The 18796-nt window shown below is 43.5% G+C and overlaps 1 protein-coding gene across 1 annotated transcript; it reads right to left on the reverse strand.

Annotated features, from left to right (window-relative positions):
* Positions 1-4670: 4670 nt before the first annotated feature.
* On the reverse strand, positions 4671-12270 carry LOC124565976 (facilitated trehalose transporter Tret1-like). The gene is made up of 3 exons (XM_047131025.1): positions 11950-12270; positions 6586-7173; positions 4671-5246 (listed from the first exon to the last, which is right to left on the reverse strand). Exons 1-3 carry the CDS (start codon positions 12268-12270, stop codon positions 4671-4673), a joined length of 1485 nt encoding a protein of 494 aa, XP_046986981.1.
* Positions 12271-18796: the final 6526 nt, after the last annotated feature.

Consider the following 18796-nt stretch of genomic DNA (forward strand, 5'->3'; position numbering starts at 1 on the left):
GATTTTATGTTTATTTTCGTTTTAATATATTCTAGGCCGTTAAGGGATTTCCTTTATGCTACTGAATCGACCACATTGATCGTTATTTCACGTTTAATCTGTCACTGCACTGTAAAATCATCTCGTCCTTCAAAAAAATTGTTCAAATGGCTCTGAGCACTATGGGACTGAGGTCATCAGTCCCCTAGAACTTAGAACTACTTAAACCTAAGTACCCTAAGGACATCACACACACCCATGCCCGAGGAAGGATTCGAACCTGCGACCGCAGACTGAAGCGCCTAGAACCGCTCGGCTACACCGGCGGGCATCAGAAATGACCTGTATATGTATCCTTACATATACATTGTCATGCGTCCAGAGAAACTTTTGTGTGTCGAGTCCTACTGGAGGTGTGAAACGGAATACCAGGAATTTTGGATTCTTAGTTTTTCATTTCTTCAGGTAAGATATGATTCAGGCTGTTAGTATGTATGAACTAACAGAGCATGAACCACTATGCACCAGAAGAGCTGTTGTGTAATATCAAGACTGGTGTCTGGCGCGCAAGTCTGCTGTTCGCATTGTCGCACGATTTTTTCGTCAAACGTTTAGTGTTAACCAGTATGTCCACAAGCACTTTAATGCGTAAGTGAATTAGATGACTGCGTGTATGTTTTCAACGAAACGGAGCAACGACACAGACCGCTTTGATCAACTTCACTTTGTGGTGCTCAGTGCGGCGAAGATAACCATCTCGTGGTCTCCTCGTTCGCCTAATCTTTCTCCCTGCGATTTTTACCTGGGGGCAAACTGTAGGATCTGGTGTACTCAGATAACCCTCACACACTGTAAGAGCTACAGCAGAACACTGAAGGCACTGTCCGCAGTCATAGCTGCTACGTCTCTCTCACAGTCTGACAATCAAGCACAGCGCTGCATCGAGTTCAACAGGGGCTATTTCCAGCACGTTATATATGATGTTTCACAAACTGGGTCAATCCCACGTCACTCTTATTGTAAATACTATCCGGCTCACATTTAATTTGCCCATCCTGTACATCAAAGATTTTGTTTTGAGACTTAAACACTCTCCCCAGTAATTCTACTGATTTCTACTTACTCGTAATTTGCGTGCAGTTGGATTTACGTGTCCCAGTAACCTTCATAGAATATACAAAACACTTTAATGTGACATGACATAGCCATCTGACACTTTATACTGAAAATTTGTGTGCGGTGTATCATGATTTAAGTGTCACGAGAATAAATGTGTTTGGTCCTAATACGTTATACATTTTCCCGTATTTTCCACCCTCCTAAAATCACTCTATAAACATGAATTTAGCTTTGAAAATCGTTGACTCACATGGGCCTAGTCACGTTCGTGAGACTCCTGTGTCTCATCTCACCAATTTTCGAAATTGGTCAACTTTAAATTTTTTTGGTAGTGTGCCCCTCGCTCATGCTCAGTTTACAGAATTTTTTATGTAGCTCAAACAGCTATTGTCCCTTTCAGAGCCTTACAATTTTCACTCCGAGGATAATTCATGATGATATAAAAATTTTGTTAACTTTAGACATGTCGGTACTTTAATAATGGTGTTGCACGTTCCTTCATAGCATCCAGATTAGGGAATTTAATTTATCTGATGGAATTAAATTACCCTGGAGAAGTATGAGTGTCAACTTTATATTCGGTAAGGATAGATCACCTACGCCTGAGGTGCAGGCAGGATTTCCCTTTACGTACAAAACTGGGATACTACTCCAGTAGCGGAGAGCCTCGGCAATACAGAAGATTTAAGAAGGGGAAAGTGGGCTCAAGGCGTGAACTGAGGTTTGTGTTAGGGTGCTGGATTAGAATCGTCCGCGCAGCTCTCTGAGCCATAACGCCATGGTGGTGTAGTGATTAGCCAGTCTGCATGTTTAGCTGTAGACCCAGGTTCAAATCCTGGCCTTGACACAAATTTTAATTCATTACTCCAGCCTTTATCCTTATCCAAGACAAAAAATTTAAATTTCGAAACATCTCACACGAAACCTGGTGAGAGACACGTTCAGTCTTCTCAAGAGCGCTACTACGAGAGGCCTGGTATAGCCGCTTGCCGGCCGGGGTAGCGAGCGGTTCTAGGCGCACTCTTCCATACCGTTTTCTTGCTCCAGCGGTCACACAGATGTTTAGTCTCCGTTCAGTCAAGAGTGAAGTGCTTACTACGGCTGCTGACATCATTCGCTAAGTTTTACAAGTATTCACAATTATAGTTGCACAGCACAGACCGAGATTTCTCCAAATGTTCCAGGATGCAACTTTTTTTTTTTTTTTTTTTTTTTTTGACCGACGTGGTCTCAGGAGGAAGGAAATTGTTAGGGTTCAAATGGCTCTGAGCACTATGGGGCTTAACATCTATGGTCATCAGTCTCCTAGCACGTAGAACTATTTAAACCTAACTAACCTAAGGACATCACACAACACCCAGTCATCACGAGGCAGAGAAAATCCCTGACCCCGCCGGGAATCGAACCCGGGAACCCGGGCGTGGGAAGCGAGAACGCTACCGCACGACCACGAGCTGCGGACGATTGTTAGGTAGTCATGCGGTTTTTCTTATTTCTTTCTGTGACTTATTCCATCCGTTGTAGCGAGTCAATCGATTCACTTTACCGACAATGTGACATTTTAGTAATTTTAGTAATTCCGTTTCTATGAAGTTATTTAGTTTCTCTGTATTTGAGACGCCACTTTCTCTAATGTGCACTGTACCGTAAAGAGTTTCTAGAAAATCTTTATTACCTTTTTACAATACCATAATTATTTAAATTTCAGTAAAAAATTAACCTCCCTTTTCTTTCATTTCTGTATTGTATTTCCATATGTGAAAACCTTGACAATAGCGAATGGAAAACATATGTTCGTAACTTTTTTACTGGCGAAACGCAGTTTGTTCTCCCTAAAATTAGACGGGAGGAGAAAGGAGAGTTCTTTAGTTGTTTAGCCAAACGTTATCTTAGGTTCTGTAAGACATTACTGCAGTGCAAATAATCTGGACAAAGCAGGAATACGAATAAACAGAAGTAAAGAATAATTTTGGTCACAACAATTTATTGCAAACAAATATGTTTCGAATAATAATACTGATTTTCATACAAAGTATAAAATAGTTTATATATATACATGTATATTTATTTATATATTTATTCAATTAACACTATCGCAACAATACATTATTAATTAACGTCATTATATAATATCATTTCAGTGAAAGTGAGCTACAACAGAATGAGATTCCAGTCCTGCGTGTTTGCTTTAATGTGTCATGATACTGTACACCGATGCAAGGGGATCGTGTAACTTATGCGGCAGCGGTGTCACTGTGTAGCCGCTTATTACTGCAAAGCTGTACCTCACTACCGGTCAAGCAGCCCAGTTTCCAGATCCACGTTCTTCCTAGAGAAGCCAGAGCATTTCTTTCGGGCAGACACCCTAGCACTAGGTCACTTGGACAACCGTAGTACAGGAAATCAGCAGTGGCCCTGTTGAAGGAATAGTCCCAGCCTCCGCCTTAAATAATAAGTGGAATAATGTAAATGAATGAGGATGAAGGTGTGTCTTGAGACTGTAGTCTTGTAGCGAAGTGAAATGGAATATTAAACTGTTCAGACAGTGAAGAGAATAGCAGCTTTTGAAACGTGGTGCAGTAAAAGAATGATCATTTAGGTTGAGTTAATACCCAATGAGGAGGTATGAAATCGAATGGAAGAAACAAAATATTTATGGCACCAATTGATTAAAAATTGGTAGGACTCATTCTGTAATACGAAAAATATTTGGTAATGGGAGGAAGTGTGGAGGGTGCAATTGTACTGGGCTCCAACACTTCACTATAGAAAAAGGTTCAAATGCCAGGAGATGAAGAGGCTGCAAAGGACAGACTAGCGTGGAAAGCTGCATCAAACCAGTCTTCATTGTGAACGCACACAATAAAAACAATAACAAGAACGAAGCATGAGCTCCCAACTGGAGGCGTCATCACTTAGCTTACAGAAAAACAATGTATGTCGCAACATTCTCATCAATCTGTAATGAAATGTGCAAAGAAGACTAATACAGTTTGATCAAGAGCGCATTAGTGGCATTTATCTCGTGGTTATACTATCAGATGGGAGTTTCTCTTGGTTCGCTGATATAAGTTACAGAGTCGGATACAGCTTTAGTCACTGGCTCTGCTGCCGGTTTCACGCTTTTAATTCATCTACAGATTGGTAGTATCCTTTGTTAAGTGAAATTTACTCTGTATGTTCAGAGCATAAAATCTTCCAGAACCTTCGTTCATGCGTAGTTTTACATGGCAGACAGCTTATTTGGAAAAGTGCAGTGTAGCAGTCTCTTTTACAATAGACCAGCGCCCCTGCTCGTCTCGAAATGTGTCTCGTCACAGAGGAAAGGCTGAAATAATTTTCCTCCCTGTGAAAGGAATCAGTGTCGATGGCGTCTCTCTCTCTACCACTCAAACTCGCAGATGTGGACGAATGTCAGCAGTGCGCTTGTAGCCATCAGTGACAGCTTAACTTATTCTGCGGGGTATGTGTATGCCCCTCTAAACCGCTTCCGGCTGCGTGACGGTAGACCCGTTTCAGTCAGGTTCTGGTTGCAGGCTGGGGTCCACGACCGGATCGCGGGCGGTGAAACGCTAGATGACATCACCGGAGTCCTCCGACGTGCAGCAGGTGAAGCAGATGGGCGTTCCCGCGTCCGTCAGCTTCTGCTGGATCTCCTGCGACTGTAGGCCGCGAGTCTCGGGCACGAGCGCAGCGGAGAAGACCGTGTATATGATGCAGATGCCGCCCAGCAGCGAGTACGCCGGTGTCGTGCCGTACTCCTCAATGAAGCCGTCGAAGAGTCCGGTCATGATGCTGCACGCTATCCAGCTGATACAAACGGCGACGCCCGCCGCCCACTTCTTGGAGGCGGAGGGTAGCAACTCGGCGATCAGCAGCCAGGGTAGCGGGCCCAGGCCGACGGCGAAGCCGATGAGGAAGACGTTGATGGTGACCAGTGGCAGCCAGCCCGCTGCTTCGTGCAACCAGAGCCAGCTCTGGTGCACCGCCAGCAGCAGGTGCGACACGGACATGAGCACGCCAGAGGCGATCAGCAACGGGCGGCGCCCGAAGTTCTCCACAAGGAGGGCAGAAGCGCCGGTGCCCACCAACTGGACGGCGCCCGTGATCACTGTGGATATCTGCGGCGAGATTGAGGTGCCCGCCTCCTGAAGGGAAAAGGAGCTGTATTAATGTCGAGGAACTGATTCTTCTTATTGTGAAATGTTCTACCAGCTCTGCACCCCATCCCTGATCGACCATTCAACGTCGACTGGCCATTATATCACTCTCTCCCATTTGCCTCTTTCAGATGTGATCACTAGTCGTAAAGTGTAGTAAATGGATTGGTTCAAATGGCTCTGAGCACTATGGGACTTAACTACTTAAACCTAACTAACCTAAGGACATCACATACATCCATTTCCGAGGCAGGATTCGAACCTGCGACCGTAGCGGTCGCGCGGTTCCAGACTGTAGCGCCTAGAACCGCTCGGCCACTCTGGACGGCTAATAAACGGGTACTTGATCGAAAATTTTACACTTGAAGAAACAGATTTTCACTATGACAATACTTCAAACTGAAATCAGTGCTGGGTCGTAACCATACATTCACAAACTACTTCTTTTGAGACGCATAATTATTATCATTTAATACTACCCATGTAGAAATGCTGTTAATTCTGACACACCGTATATAATTATTTACAGTGAGTTAAAATATTTAGTGCAAAGCAAATACTCGTTGAGAGTGTCTGTGCACTGTCTCTCCACCTATTTAGAGAACACACTGAGGAAGGATCGGTACAACTTTGGGAAACTGCCTAAGGGTGTTCTTGGTGACTCGGAAAGGTAAATAGAGAAGATATTCGCCCGCTGGCTCTTTATTTTTCAGGCTAAAAAAGTCTATTGGTCGGGGCACCACAAGCCACTGGTGCTGCAACGACGCTGACTGCAACGGTCTGCCACCACAGCGTTTCGTCATCACAGCCAGCGCCGTGTGTAGGTACTATCACGTGGTCAGCAGCCAGTGGTGTTTCTGAACTCCGTCCCTTCTAGTCACTAACCCACTTGGAACACCACCGCCAGGTGCTGCCATCCAGAAGCTGGGAGCCAGAGTTTGCTCCATGGATGACACCGCCTTCACAGCAAGCCACTTCCTGCTGGCAAGCAACATACAAAGCCAGCTCAGCAAAAGACTAGGCTGAATGAGGAGCACTAACTCACCGTTAGCAATGTTGACTTAATCTGGACACAAATCTCCAGTGCCAGCTGAACCAGAAAAGTAAGTCAACTAATTCCGATCTGAGTGGGACTATACCCGTTACAGGTTCCACACTTCTGGAGTGAAGGTGTTGCACCAGTTGTTCCGATAAGTCTACTCTTGTCCCTCCCCCCACCTCACAACTGGGTCGACGCTGCCCATCACTGTCAATGCCGGTACATAAAGCGGAACAGTTTGAAGGACAGAGTAAATCACCGCAGAAAGAAGCGAATGACGATACTTACCGCGAATATGTCAACCGTATAGAAGAGGATTGCGTCGACGCCACTGAGCTGCTGGAAGGCCATGAGCGGGAAGACGATGAAGCAGGCGCGCAGCGTGGGCGGCTTCTGCTTGGTCGGAACCTCGGGCTCGGGCCTCGGCTGGTCACGCTGGGCGTGCAGCTGCCTGAGGCGCTCGTCGTCCAACTGCTGCAGCTGTAGGCCGTCCTTCTGCTTGATGGCGGCGCTGTCCAGCAGCACGGAGGCCAGCGCGGGCGGGCTGTGCTCCAGGTGGAGCCACGCCTCGGCTCGCACCGCCTTCTCGTGCCGCTTGCGGTTGTGCAGGTACTCGGGCGACTCGGGCATCAGCGTGAAGGCGGCGCAGAAGCCGAGCGGCAGCACGGCCATGGTGACGGTGAGCCAGCGCACCGGCAGCACGATGCCCACGCCGTACACCACCAGCAGGCCGGCGGCCAGCATGAGGTCCAGCAGCGTGCCCAGTGCGCCGCGGATCTCGGCCGCCGCCACCTCCTCGGCGTACAGCGGCGCTATCGTCGTCACGCCAGCCGCGGCCAGCCCACAGATGAAGCGCCCCACCATCAGCAGGATCAGCTGAGGACAACATGCAGTTCTCCTTTCACTACCACATAGTCCACACTCATGAGAATAGGGCTGACTGTTGAGGCTCTGTTCCTTTCAGCCAAATATCGCTGGAAGCTGGGACTGTGCCTGAGGGAGTCCCAATTGGGAATGCTGGGAGGGGATCCCCAATTCCGGCATTCTGCTGGTGGCCAACTGGAACCTTTCGATGATAGTGGTCAGATTGATAGAGGAGGAGGAGATTAGTGTTTAATCTCCTATCGACAACGAGGTCATTAGAGACAGAGCACAGGCTCGGATTAAGGAAGGAAACTGGCCGTGCTCTTTCAAAGGTACTATCCCATCCTTCGGCTTTAAATGATTTAAGGAAATCATGGAAAACCTAAATCTGGATAGCCGGATGCAGGTTTGAACTGTTGTCCTCCCGAATGTCATTCCAGTGTATAACCACTGTGGCACAGCAATCGGTGGTCGTGATCGGATGGACTGTGTCGGAGCATGAGTACTTTCTACATTTGATATCTGGAATGAAATTGACCCAAAGTTTTGAAGACATAAACGCCAGGGCATTTCGCTCGTCTGTGACAAGTGGCATACCTCAAATGCCTCAATTTATTACAAGTAAAGTTATTTTTAAGTTTTCTACTGCACTGCTAACTTGCTGTTTCAATAAATTATACTTTCATATCATTCTGAAGGGGTTTCCTGGTACGTCGAAATGTGCTGAGAAACTTTGAATTCGGAGCACCTTCCGGTCCATTTAAAATATTGTTCAATGTGTGACACTCATTCCAAATCGCTGTATTTTTTACAGGTAAGTCTCTCTAATTTATAAAAAAATCGCAGTCTGAAATCTTTGTTAGTTATATAATTTGACAACGTCAGTCACTAATCAAATGTTGTTACAGTACCCAATTTACCACACATATTTACGAACGATCGACAGCAGCAGTAGGTGTATCCATTTGTACATATGTGGGTTAAATGGGCACTGTAACAACATTTGATTAGTGATTAACGTTGTAAGTTTATATAACGAGATCAGATTTTTACTTAGGATTTTAACGAGGACAACTTACGTCTAAAATATACGACGATTTCTAATGAGTGTCGCAGACGGAATAACATTTTAGATTGAACTGAAGACGGCTCGATAATGAGCCAAAAGTGACAATCAGTAAAGAAAATTTCCAGCTTTGACGTAGGATTTTCATCCACAAATGTTTTGAATAGATATTTGCATTCACAGCAGCAACAATTTAGCACCATTGCTGTTACCTAGAAAGAAATGTGTGGAGACGCAGCAAATATATGGAACGATATATTGATAATTTTTGCTTATGGACCGTTTGACAGCAACTGAATAAAACACAATTTTAGTGCCATACACGTTTCGCCTTTATTTTCTGCAAGGCATCATCAGTGGCCTGGAATATGTACATACTTTTGCTATTTAATTTACATTTTTGTCACTGTACCTATAGGTTATAAACAGTTCTGGTGGTTGGTATTTCCTATTAAGTAGTAATGTTTTGAACTGTACGTACAGGTTGCGTGGACAATTTCTTACATGTTACGCTCCTGCTGCATTTTTGGTGTTGTTCTTCTTCTTGTGAATGCCAATTTGCGGCTTTTTTTCTTTTTTTCGCAAATTGTCCACGCAACCTCTAAGTACAGTTCAAAACATTACTACTTAATAGGAAAGACCAGCCACCAGAACTGTTTATAACCTATAGGTTGTTGTTGTTGTTGTGGTCTTCAGTCCTGAAACTGGCTTGATGCAGCTCTCCATGTTACCCTATCCTGTGCAAGCTTCTTCATCTCCCAGTACTTACTGCAAACTACATCCTTCTGAATCTGCTTAGTGTATTCATCTCTTGGTCTCCCTACACGATTTTTATCGTCCACGTTGCCCTCCAATACTAAATTTGTGATCCCTTGATGCCTCAGAACATGTCCTACTAACCGGGCCCTTCTTTTTGTGAAGTTGTGCCACAAACTCCTCTTCTCCCCAATTCTAGTCAATACTTTGTCATTAGTTATGTGATCTACCCATCTAATCTTCAGCATCTAATCTATAGGTACAGTGACAAAAATGTAAATTAAATAGCAAACATATGTACATATTCCAGGCGACTGATGATGCCTTGCAGAAAATAAAGGCGAAAAGCGTATGGCACTAAAGTTGCGTTTTATTGAGTTGCTGTCAGACGGTCGATAAGTAAAAATTGTCAATATACCGTAATATTACACGCAACTGAGGAAGACAGGACTACAAAAGTTGAAGATGTAAATATATGGAATATTAAAATTTCGACCTTACCGCATAACGTAGGCAACAGCGTATCAAAACTGCGTCATTCATGACGGCGACACGCGCAGTACGCTACTCGCAGGTCGCAGTTCGTAGTAATAGACGGCAAATCATCGAGTAAAACTGAAGTGATATCAGGTGTTCCCCAGGGAAGCGTCCTGGGACCCCTGCTGCTCCTGATCTATATAAATATTACCTGGGTGACAATCTGAGCAGTTCTCTTAGGTTGTTCGCAGATGATGCTGTAATTTACCGTCTAGTAAGGTCATCCGAAGACCAGTATCAGTTGCAAAGCGATTTAGAAAATATTGCTGTATGGTGTGGCAGGTGGCAGTTGACGCTAAATAACGAAAAGTGTGAGGTGATCCACATGAGTTCCAAGAGAAATCCGTTGGAATTCGATTACTCGGTGAATAGTACAATTCTCAAGGCTGTCAAATCAACTAAGTACCTGGGTGTTAAAATTACGAACAACTTCAGTTGGAGAGACCACATAGATAATATTGTGGGGAAGGCGAGCCAAAGGATGGGTTTCATTAGCAGGACACTTAGAAGATGCAACAAGTCCACTAAAGAGACAGCTTACACTACACTCGTTCGTCCTCTGTTAGAATATTGCTACACGGTGTGGGATCCTTACCAGGTGGGATTGACGGAGGATATCGAGAGGGTGCAAAAAAGGGCAGCTCGTTTTGTATTATCAGGTAATAGGGGTGAGAGTGTGGCAGATATGATACGCGAGTTGGGATGGAAGTCATTAAAGCAAAGACGTTTTTCGTCGCGGCGAGATCTACGAGGGCTATCCACAAAGTACATTACGCTTTGGAATTAAAAATAAATAAAGTATTGGAATTTTTTTAAATTATATACAGATGAGAGCCACACTTAAATACTACTTTTCTACATAGTTGCCATTTAAATTAAGGCAGTTATCGTAGCGATGGACGAGCTTGGAAATTCCTTCGTCGTAAAATTCGGCCGCCTGCGCCTTCAACCACGTGGTTACCTCTTCTTGAAGCTGTGCGTCGTCATCAAAACGCTGCATAGCCAACCACTTCTTCATTGCTGGGAATAAGTGGAAGTCGCTCGGTGCCAAGTCGGGACTGTACGGCGGATGAGGAAACAACTCCCACTTAAAAGATTCGAGAACTTCCCGAGTGGCATTTGCCGTGTGGGCCCGGGCGTTGTCGTGAATCAGCAAGATCTTTGAGCCCAACTTTTCCCTGCGCTTGTTTTGTATTGCTCTTCTGAGGTTGTGCAGAGTTTGGCAATACCTTTGAGAGTTTATTGCAGTCCCTCTTTCCAGGAAATCCACAAAAACCACACCTTTTCTGTCCCGAAAGACAGTCGCCATTAATTTCCTTACCGACATTGTCTGCATGCATTTCTTGGGTTTTGGGGGGAATTTGCGTGCCCCCACTGCATTGACTGCAATTTTGTCTCGCAGTTCACATGCTTAACCGATGTTTCGTCACCAGTAACGATGCGATCGAGTAATGAGTCGCCATCTTTCTCGTAAGCGTCCAAAAACGTTAACACTGCGGCCATTCGCTGATTTTTGTGAATCTCTGTCAAGATTTTTGGTATCCATCTTGCACAAAATTGTGATAACCAAGCTTTTCGGTAGTGATTTCGTGCAACAAACTTCGTGAAATTTGTGGAAAACTCATAGAGAGTTTCGTTATTGTGAAATTACGGTTTTCACGGACCGCGGCATCGACTTTTTCGACAAGTTCGGCAGTCACTATGCTGGGTCTTACACTTCGCTCTTCGTCGTAAACGTTAGTTCGGCCATTTTTAAATTTTATGACGCATTGACGCACTCCACTTTCAGTGATTATGTTGTCCCCATACACTTCACAAAGCTGCCGATAGATTTCTATCGGTGTACAGTTTTTTGCAGTCAGAAACCTTATTACAGCACGCACTTCACACTTAGCGGCATTTTCAGTTAACGCTGACATTTCAAACTGTCACAGTAACTCAACGGAGTACAGCACGAACCTCTCACTAGCACGGCAGGATGCCGAATGAGCGGCGGAATGCCATGACACCAAGATGGCCGCGCTAGCTCCGCCCCTAACGGACACAAACGAAAACGTAATGTACATTGTGGATAGCCCACTTATTTACGAAATTTCAATCACCAACTTTCTCTTCCGAATGCGAAAATATTTTGTTGAGCCCAACCTTCATAGGTAGGAATGATCATCAAAATAAAATAAGAGAAATCAGAGCTCTAACGGAAATGTTTAGGTGTTCGTTTTTCCCGCGCGCTGTTCGGGAGTGGAATGGTAGAGAGATAGTGTGATTGTGGTTCGATGAACCCTCTGCCAAGCACTTAAATGTGAATTGCAGAGTAATCATGTAGATGTAGATGTAGATGTCACTCCGTAAAAATGTCTGCTCCGAGCGAACGAGCAACGATATTGGCTAGCAGTGAGCTGGTCACACGCGCGGGTACAGCGACTCACCGACTCGTAGAAGATGAGCATGACCCAGCCGGCGAAGAGGAGGAGGCCGAAGGCGAGCAGAGGCAGCTTGCGGCCGTAGCGGTGCGTGATGAAGCCGGCAGGGATGGAGCCGATGAGAGCCCCGACGGGCAGCAGAGCGCCCATCCAGGCGCCCTCCGTCTTGGTAAGCGGCACGCCGGAGTACCACACGCCGTCCACGTCCGCGTACTGCAGCTGCAGCACCGGCAGCACGGGCGACGTCCAGCCCATGGCGCAGCCCACGCACAGCGTGCTCAGGTTGGCTGTGCGGGCGAACACGAGCAAAGGTTGGAGGCGGCACATCGACACATGAAATTTGAGGAAGCCAAAGAAAGACGGTACTACACAACAGTAGCAGAAATGAGACTAGGGATAAACTTAACATCCAGTAGATAGGTTAGGCACAGATGGTTAAAGGTGGTAACTACAGCCTGCTTCCGGAACACGCACTACACAAGAGTAGTAGAAATGAGACTAGGGATAACATCCAGTAGATAGGTCAGGCACACATGGTTAAAGGTGGTAACTACAGCCTGCTTCCGGAACACGCACTACACAAGGGTAGCAGAAATGAGACTAGGGATAACATCCAGTAGATAGGTCAGGCACACATGGTTAAAGGTGGTAACTACAGCCTGCTTCCGGAACACGCACTACACAAGAGTAGCAGAAATGAGACTAGGGATAAACTTAACATCCAGTAGATAGGTTAGGCACAGATCGTTAAAGGTGGTAACTACAGCCTGCTTTTCCGCAGCTCGTGGTCGTGCGGTAGCGTTCTCGCTTCCCACGCCCGGGTTCCCCGGTTCGATTCCCGGCGGGTTCAGGGATTTTCTCTGCCTCGTGATGACTGGGTGTTGTCTGATGTTCTTAGGTTAGTTAGGTTTAAGTAGTTCTAAGTTCTAGGGGACTGATGCCCATAGATGTTAAGTCCCATAGTGCTCAGAGCCATTTGAACCATTTTGAACAGCCTGCTTCCGGAACACGCACTGCACAAGAGCAGCAGAAATCAGACTAGGGATAAACTTAACATCCTGTAGATAGGTTAGGCACAGATCGTTAAAGGTGGTAACTACAGCCTGCTTCCGGAACACGCACTACACAAGAGTAGCAGAAATGAGACTAGGGATGAAGTTAACATCCAGTATGTAGATTAGGTGCAGATCGTTCAAGGAGGTAACTACAGTCCGCTTCCGGAACACGGGAATGCGAACCGTCCTCGGATCGAATTCACATGGCGGATTAACAACAGGTGCCGGTGCCAAGCGATGAAAAAGAAACTTCTTACTGTCGTCGATTCGCCATAAAGAAGTTTAAAGTCTAGATCTGCAGGTGTGGTTACAGTAGTACAGTGTGCAATTTGTGCTTGTGCTTTTACCAGTGGGGGGGGGGGATGCCTTAGGGGGTTAGTATAATTATATATGTTACCAGCCTGGACCGTGGCGTTACACATGGTTAAACAGTTATTTATAAATAGATGTTACTGCCGAAACTCACTATTCACGCGTATGCACTCTCAGAAATGCACTATCAGAATAGCCATCCCTTGTTATATCTTTAAAAGTACATTATAGGTAAAGCTTATTTACAAAATCATCTACATACAGGTATACGAGGGGAATTCAAAAAGTAAAGGCACATTTGTGAAAAGCTGTACTTATTCTGATGATAGAAAACTGAAACATGCGTTATTTTTCTACGTAACCTCCCTGGACTTCAATGCAGTTTTCCCGACGTTTTACGAGTTTTTTTTATTTCATCAGAAAATACGTTTATCGGTTGCATCTGTAACCAATTTTGCACCGCAGCAATGACGTCTTCATCACTTTCAAATCTTCTTCCCTGTAGTGCTTCCGTTAAGGGTCCAAACACTGAAAATCGCTTGGAGCCAGGTCTGGACTGTATGATGGATGTTCCGGCACCTCGAATCTCAACTCCTTTATTGCGTCTGCTGTCCGTTTGGCAGAATGTGGGCGAGCGTTATCTTGCTGCAGGATGACACCTCTTCATAGTTTTCCACGACGTTTGGATCTGATTGCAGGTTTTAGTTTCGTACGCAACACATCACATCCACCATACAATACAGACCTGGCTCTAAGGCCTCGTTTACACTGGGGCGACGTTTTGCAACATGGTGGCATGCTACGGAAATGTGGCGTGCGTCGTCTTGTCATTTAGTTCTAAATGTTTTGAAATGCTTAACTACCACATAACACTTTTTTCAAAATTAATAAGGACACATATTAACAGTATTAATATTAAACTTTCAGTGTTCGGTTCCCCAAATTTAAATTATATGTAAAGTTTTACTCCAGTGCGTGGGAAATAAACATCCCAGGTTGGGATGCATAAACTAAAACCAGAGGAGTGGATGGTCTGATGCAGAGGGGGGGAAATCCCCCCATCCCCCCCTGAAAATCGCACACTGCAGTAGTATGAACACTTGGCTATCCGACACGTAAGGACTACTCATCCACGGTTTCAAGTATGCCTTTTGTGTGGAACATCCGTGTACAACAGACTCATGGAATGCTTTAAGTTTCTTCATAACGACGAATGTTCGAAACTGCAGTCGCAATAAATAAAATATTCTTCACAACAGTCAGTGGAAATTGGCATTATAAATGAAAAACACTCTATGTGTATGTACCACACGATTCTGTAGAGCATAGACAATATTGTGTTTTTCATTCATAATCATGTTATTCCACCAAGAAGCGAAGAAGGAATCGTTTAACAAGGAAGTTATCATGTTTATCATCTTATGAAAATCGCATATCAGGCAGACGAAATGTTGCCTTAAACAAAAAAAGAAATTTTATTTCCTGAGTTTCGCAAATATTTTCATGCAACAATTATTAGAAATACTAGCAGCAGCCGCAGTCGTGAAAAAAGTTTACTATACTTATACGGCAATGTGTTTCAGTCCTCACATGAGGTCCAATAGAAACTGAGTTGCATAGTATAAGTAGTTCTTGTCGTTTTCTCTTTCTAGTAATGCTTTGTAATTACCATTAACATGACTGCCCCACTAACTGATTTCGATCGACCATGCTACTGGTCAACAAGTGTTTATTCTTCTAACTAGCCTCATTACTTTTTTATTCTGATAATAATATACGCAGAGGAAGAAATGATTGAGAAAATAAATAAGACTTCTTGTCTCCGTTGGGAGTAATCTACAGCAAATGAGTCAAATGAATCTGAAAAGTAACGCAGTAATCTTGCGTTTATCTAATACGAGAAATCGGCAGTAAAGCCTCATTCTCCAGGCCCCGAGAGAAATAGTACTTACGCCCCGGTTTTCTCTTCAATAACCTTAGAGTATGTACAAGAGTTAGCTGCTCTAGTACTTATTATTCATAGATCGAAATATCTTGCAAAGGATTCAAATATTAACACACAATGACAATATAAATATACTCTTGTCAAATTTTGCTGGGAAAATGCCATTTCCGTCTGTGATTAAAGATATTTTAATCATGGTTACTATGTGTAAGATGCGTATCGAGGAATGCAAGAATGATGACGCTGCTTCGAAATTTCCGACGCACTTCTTTTATCTTTCTTGCACTTTTAACGTACATTAACCGATTCTCTTATTCGAGGATAACTACTGTGAAACCAAGTACAATTTTTAGTCACTGAATAAATGTACGAGTACTGATACAAGAAAATGTTCGTTTAATTTAAGTTCTTTATATAAAATGATTACAGTTAAGCCAAACGTTAAGTAAATATTTGAAGTTGATTAAATAAAACATGATCTTGTGTAAATTTTATTTGTTAAGGGAAAAAAGAAAACATTTCGCGGATGGCGTACGTGCTAAGTATTCTGTTTCATTACAAAGTGAGCCGTTATTTATTACTAAAAAGTATACATTCACATGCAATCTTTCCACTCTCTAAAATATAGCTAATATATTGACTATTTATTTACTCAAATTCACAACGAAACACTTTAATCTGAATTCATTTGTCCACGCAACATACCAGTCTACAAAATATTGTTTTGAACTCCGCAAGTATTAATGTTTCAAGACAGAGAGAAAAATAATGGACTTTTGGAACAAAATATTGACCGGCTAGAATGGGCTACGTAATTTAGTAACTTTTTTTGAAATTATACTCCAGTTTTATGTTCACCTGTTACTAAATAAACACTGAAATATTGCTCAATACAGTTAAACCTTTTATAACATAATTTTATTTGTATTGAACGTATGCAGTGGGAGAGACTTAAATAAATGGACAAATTTACAACAACATTTTTAAAATATTTAAGCAGCGTGACTTTTAGTATGAGTTGCTAAGGAATTATTCGCTTATCACTTGCACGTTATTCAAAGAATAGAGGATCATTTACTGCAGTTTAAATGGTTAAGAACAAACTCAACAACAACTGAATCAGTAAAAATCATAAACAGATTACAAAGTGCAAAGAATGTAGAACAGCAGATCGCCAAATTATGACATCAGTAACTACACTTGTTGTCAGTAAGATGTAAGTCGGCTACAGGCTAGGTTGAATCTAAGCTAGAGGTATCAGCATAAATTGAGACCATAGTCCTGAAATAACAATGCCAGTTAGTACCAACGAGGGATTATATAACACTGATTTCAAATCGCTTGCCCTTGACAGACCATCTCCTTCCCTTTGCATAGTATAAGTAGTTCTTATCGTTTTCTCTTTCTAGTAATACTTTGTAATTGCCATTAATATGAGTGCCTCATAAACTGATTTCGATCAATCATGCTACTGGTCAACAAGTGTTTATTAGGCTAACTAGCCTCATTACTTTTCTTATTCTAATAATAATGTATCTAGTGGAAGAAATGATTACTTTTGTCGTGAAAGCTTCCCACGAGATACTCTAGTATTGATATCGATGCACCACGTCACTGACGGGAACCAGCAGTCATATCTGCTGTTGTGTGTCGTGTGTTGTCATGGGAACGCTCGGTACCATTATCAAGCCGGTAATAACTGCTATATCGCCGGTAGTCAGCAAGGTGCAAAACGACTCTAGAATGATGAATTTCGTGCGACGTTTCGTAAAGGACCAAATTTCTATATCGACAGTACATGCGTTTCGAGTTAGTGACGTCACATGAGATATTTCGCTAATGATAGAAGAGTATGACGACATGAAGAGAGGGGGAGCATAGAGCAAGCCTTTGCGACTCGAAAGTCCACTTACCAATAGTGGCAGCGGCCACTTGTTGCCAGTGGATGATCTTCTTTTCCGATGGTTCGGGTTTTGTGTGCTTCATTTTTATCGAGGCGCCTCAACGATAGTATGAGGTAGTCTATCTGTCAGGTGATAGAGAGCGCGCGGTGCGTTGGAACTGTGTCCGCCAGCTGAGGACGGCGCCCTTATATTGACCGCTCTTATCAGGAAGGAGGTGCTTAGCTCTGGTCGCGTGCTTCGTATGTACCGCGCGACGTATGTCGCGGAAGGGGAAGATATACAGACCAGCGCAGTAGCTGGGCATCTTCTAGAACAGCGCAGCGATCACACAGACACTGATACTGAAAACGACAGCTGTCTCTATTTCGATCAGCCCTTTTTTCTTTCGTAATGAAATTGCTCTAGGGATATGATTATGTCGGTTTCTATCTCAGTAACAAGGTACCCTGTGGTCTTTCTACTCGTGGTAGTGTCTTTGTGACAACAAATTAGGATTTTGTGTGTGTACGGTGACTCGCCTGTGGGGAATCAAAATTGAAAACTTGAAACAGTAGAAGATTACCAGAATAGGAGACTGAAGTAGTTCATTGTTTTTTTTTTTATATCCAGTAGACAGAAGCGAATTCGTGTAAAATAGTTGGCACGAGCATCATGGAGGGGCTAAGCGATCTGCCGTCTCGATTACTACGGGAAAGACGTGCTTTACGTAGAACCTTCCTCTTTTAAAATCCACAGAGCATAAGTTTCAAAACGAGCCAATAAGTACATCCGTATCTTAATGACTGCGGTGGAAGACTTATCCGAATCCGGGCTTGTGTAGAAGAATGACTGTCGTTCTTCCCGTATACGAGCCATGGAAACATGACGTGGGAGCGTTACTCATTATACATTCGTCCCAATGATCGTCACTAATTACACTCGAATGTGAAGCACAGAAGTAAACACAAATGTTGAAAATCTCCACCTTTTACATAAGAGAGGAAGTCAAGTGCTATTCCTCAACATGAAGCAAACTGGAAACTACATTTCGTCTCTATCAATTTTGCACAGGGGGTACTGCAATGAGGTGTCAAAATAACGCCTGATCCATTCACCGTTTGTTTCTTATGAACTGATTCACATTTATATGTTTGGTGTCTTGTAACTGGAAGTCAGACTTTACAATTTGTCTTAATTACTTGTATTCTGACATTATGTTGTGTGTGTAACATTCGACTGTGCAGAAATTAACGCCTTAGGATTAGGTACACGTTGGTAGTGATTAAAAACTTCAAAGTCTTGGAAAATCAAGTTGCACAGAGGTATGTTGACAGTCGTTTTACACGTGTACCGGGTAATACATATCCTGTAAAATTACTCGTTCTACATCATTTTCATAAAAAACACCGTTTCAATCATCTGATAAATATGTAACTAGCAAAATAAGCAACTAATTCAATTTAAACACGAAAATATGAGAATCACCCAGGCCGTTATTGTAGGAACAACCTCGATGCAACTGAGGAAAAGCCTAAAATAGGTTTATAGGTAGACCCACAGTTGAATGTGCTATCTGGATGGTGATGTTATTTGACACTTTTCACAAAGATAATGTCTTACCAAGAGTGGAAACCACGACTGTCGCCTAGAACTTTGGA

Source organism: Schistocerca americana, chromosome 1 (assembly GCF_021461395.2).
Source record: "Schistocerca americana isolate TAMUIC-IGC-003095 chromosome 1, iqSchAmer2.1, whole genome shotgun sequence".
Lineage (NCBI taxonomy): Eukaryota > Metazoa > Arthropoda > Insecta > Orthoptera > Acrididae > Schistocerca > Schistocerca americana.

What these genes read in the sequence shown, in the direction of transcription:
- LOC124565976 (XM_047131025.1), bottom strand. Translation starts at nt 12,270, where the DNA reads ATGTGCCGCCTCCAACCTTTGCTCGTGTTCGCCCGCACAGCCAACCTG. An exon ending in TGCTCATCTTCTACGAGTCG is followed by an intron (nt 7,174 to 11,949) that starts GTGAGTCGCTGT and finishes TGTTGTCCTCAG; the next exon opens with CTGATCCTGCTGATGGTGGG. An exon ending in ATACGGTTGACATATTCGCG is followed by an intron (nt 5,247 to 6,585) that starts GTAAGTATCGTC and finishes TTTTCCCTTCAG; the next exon opens with GAGGCGGGCACCTCAATCTC.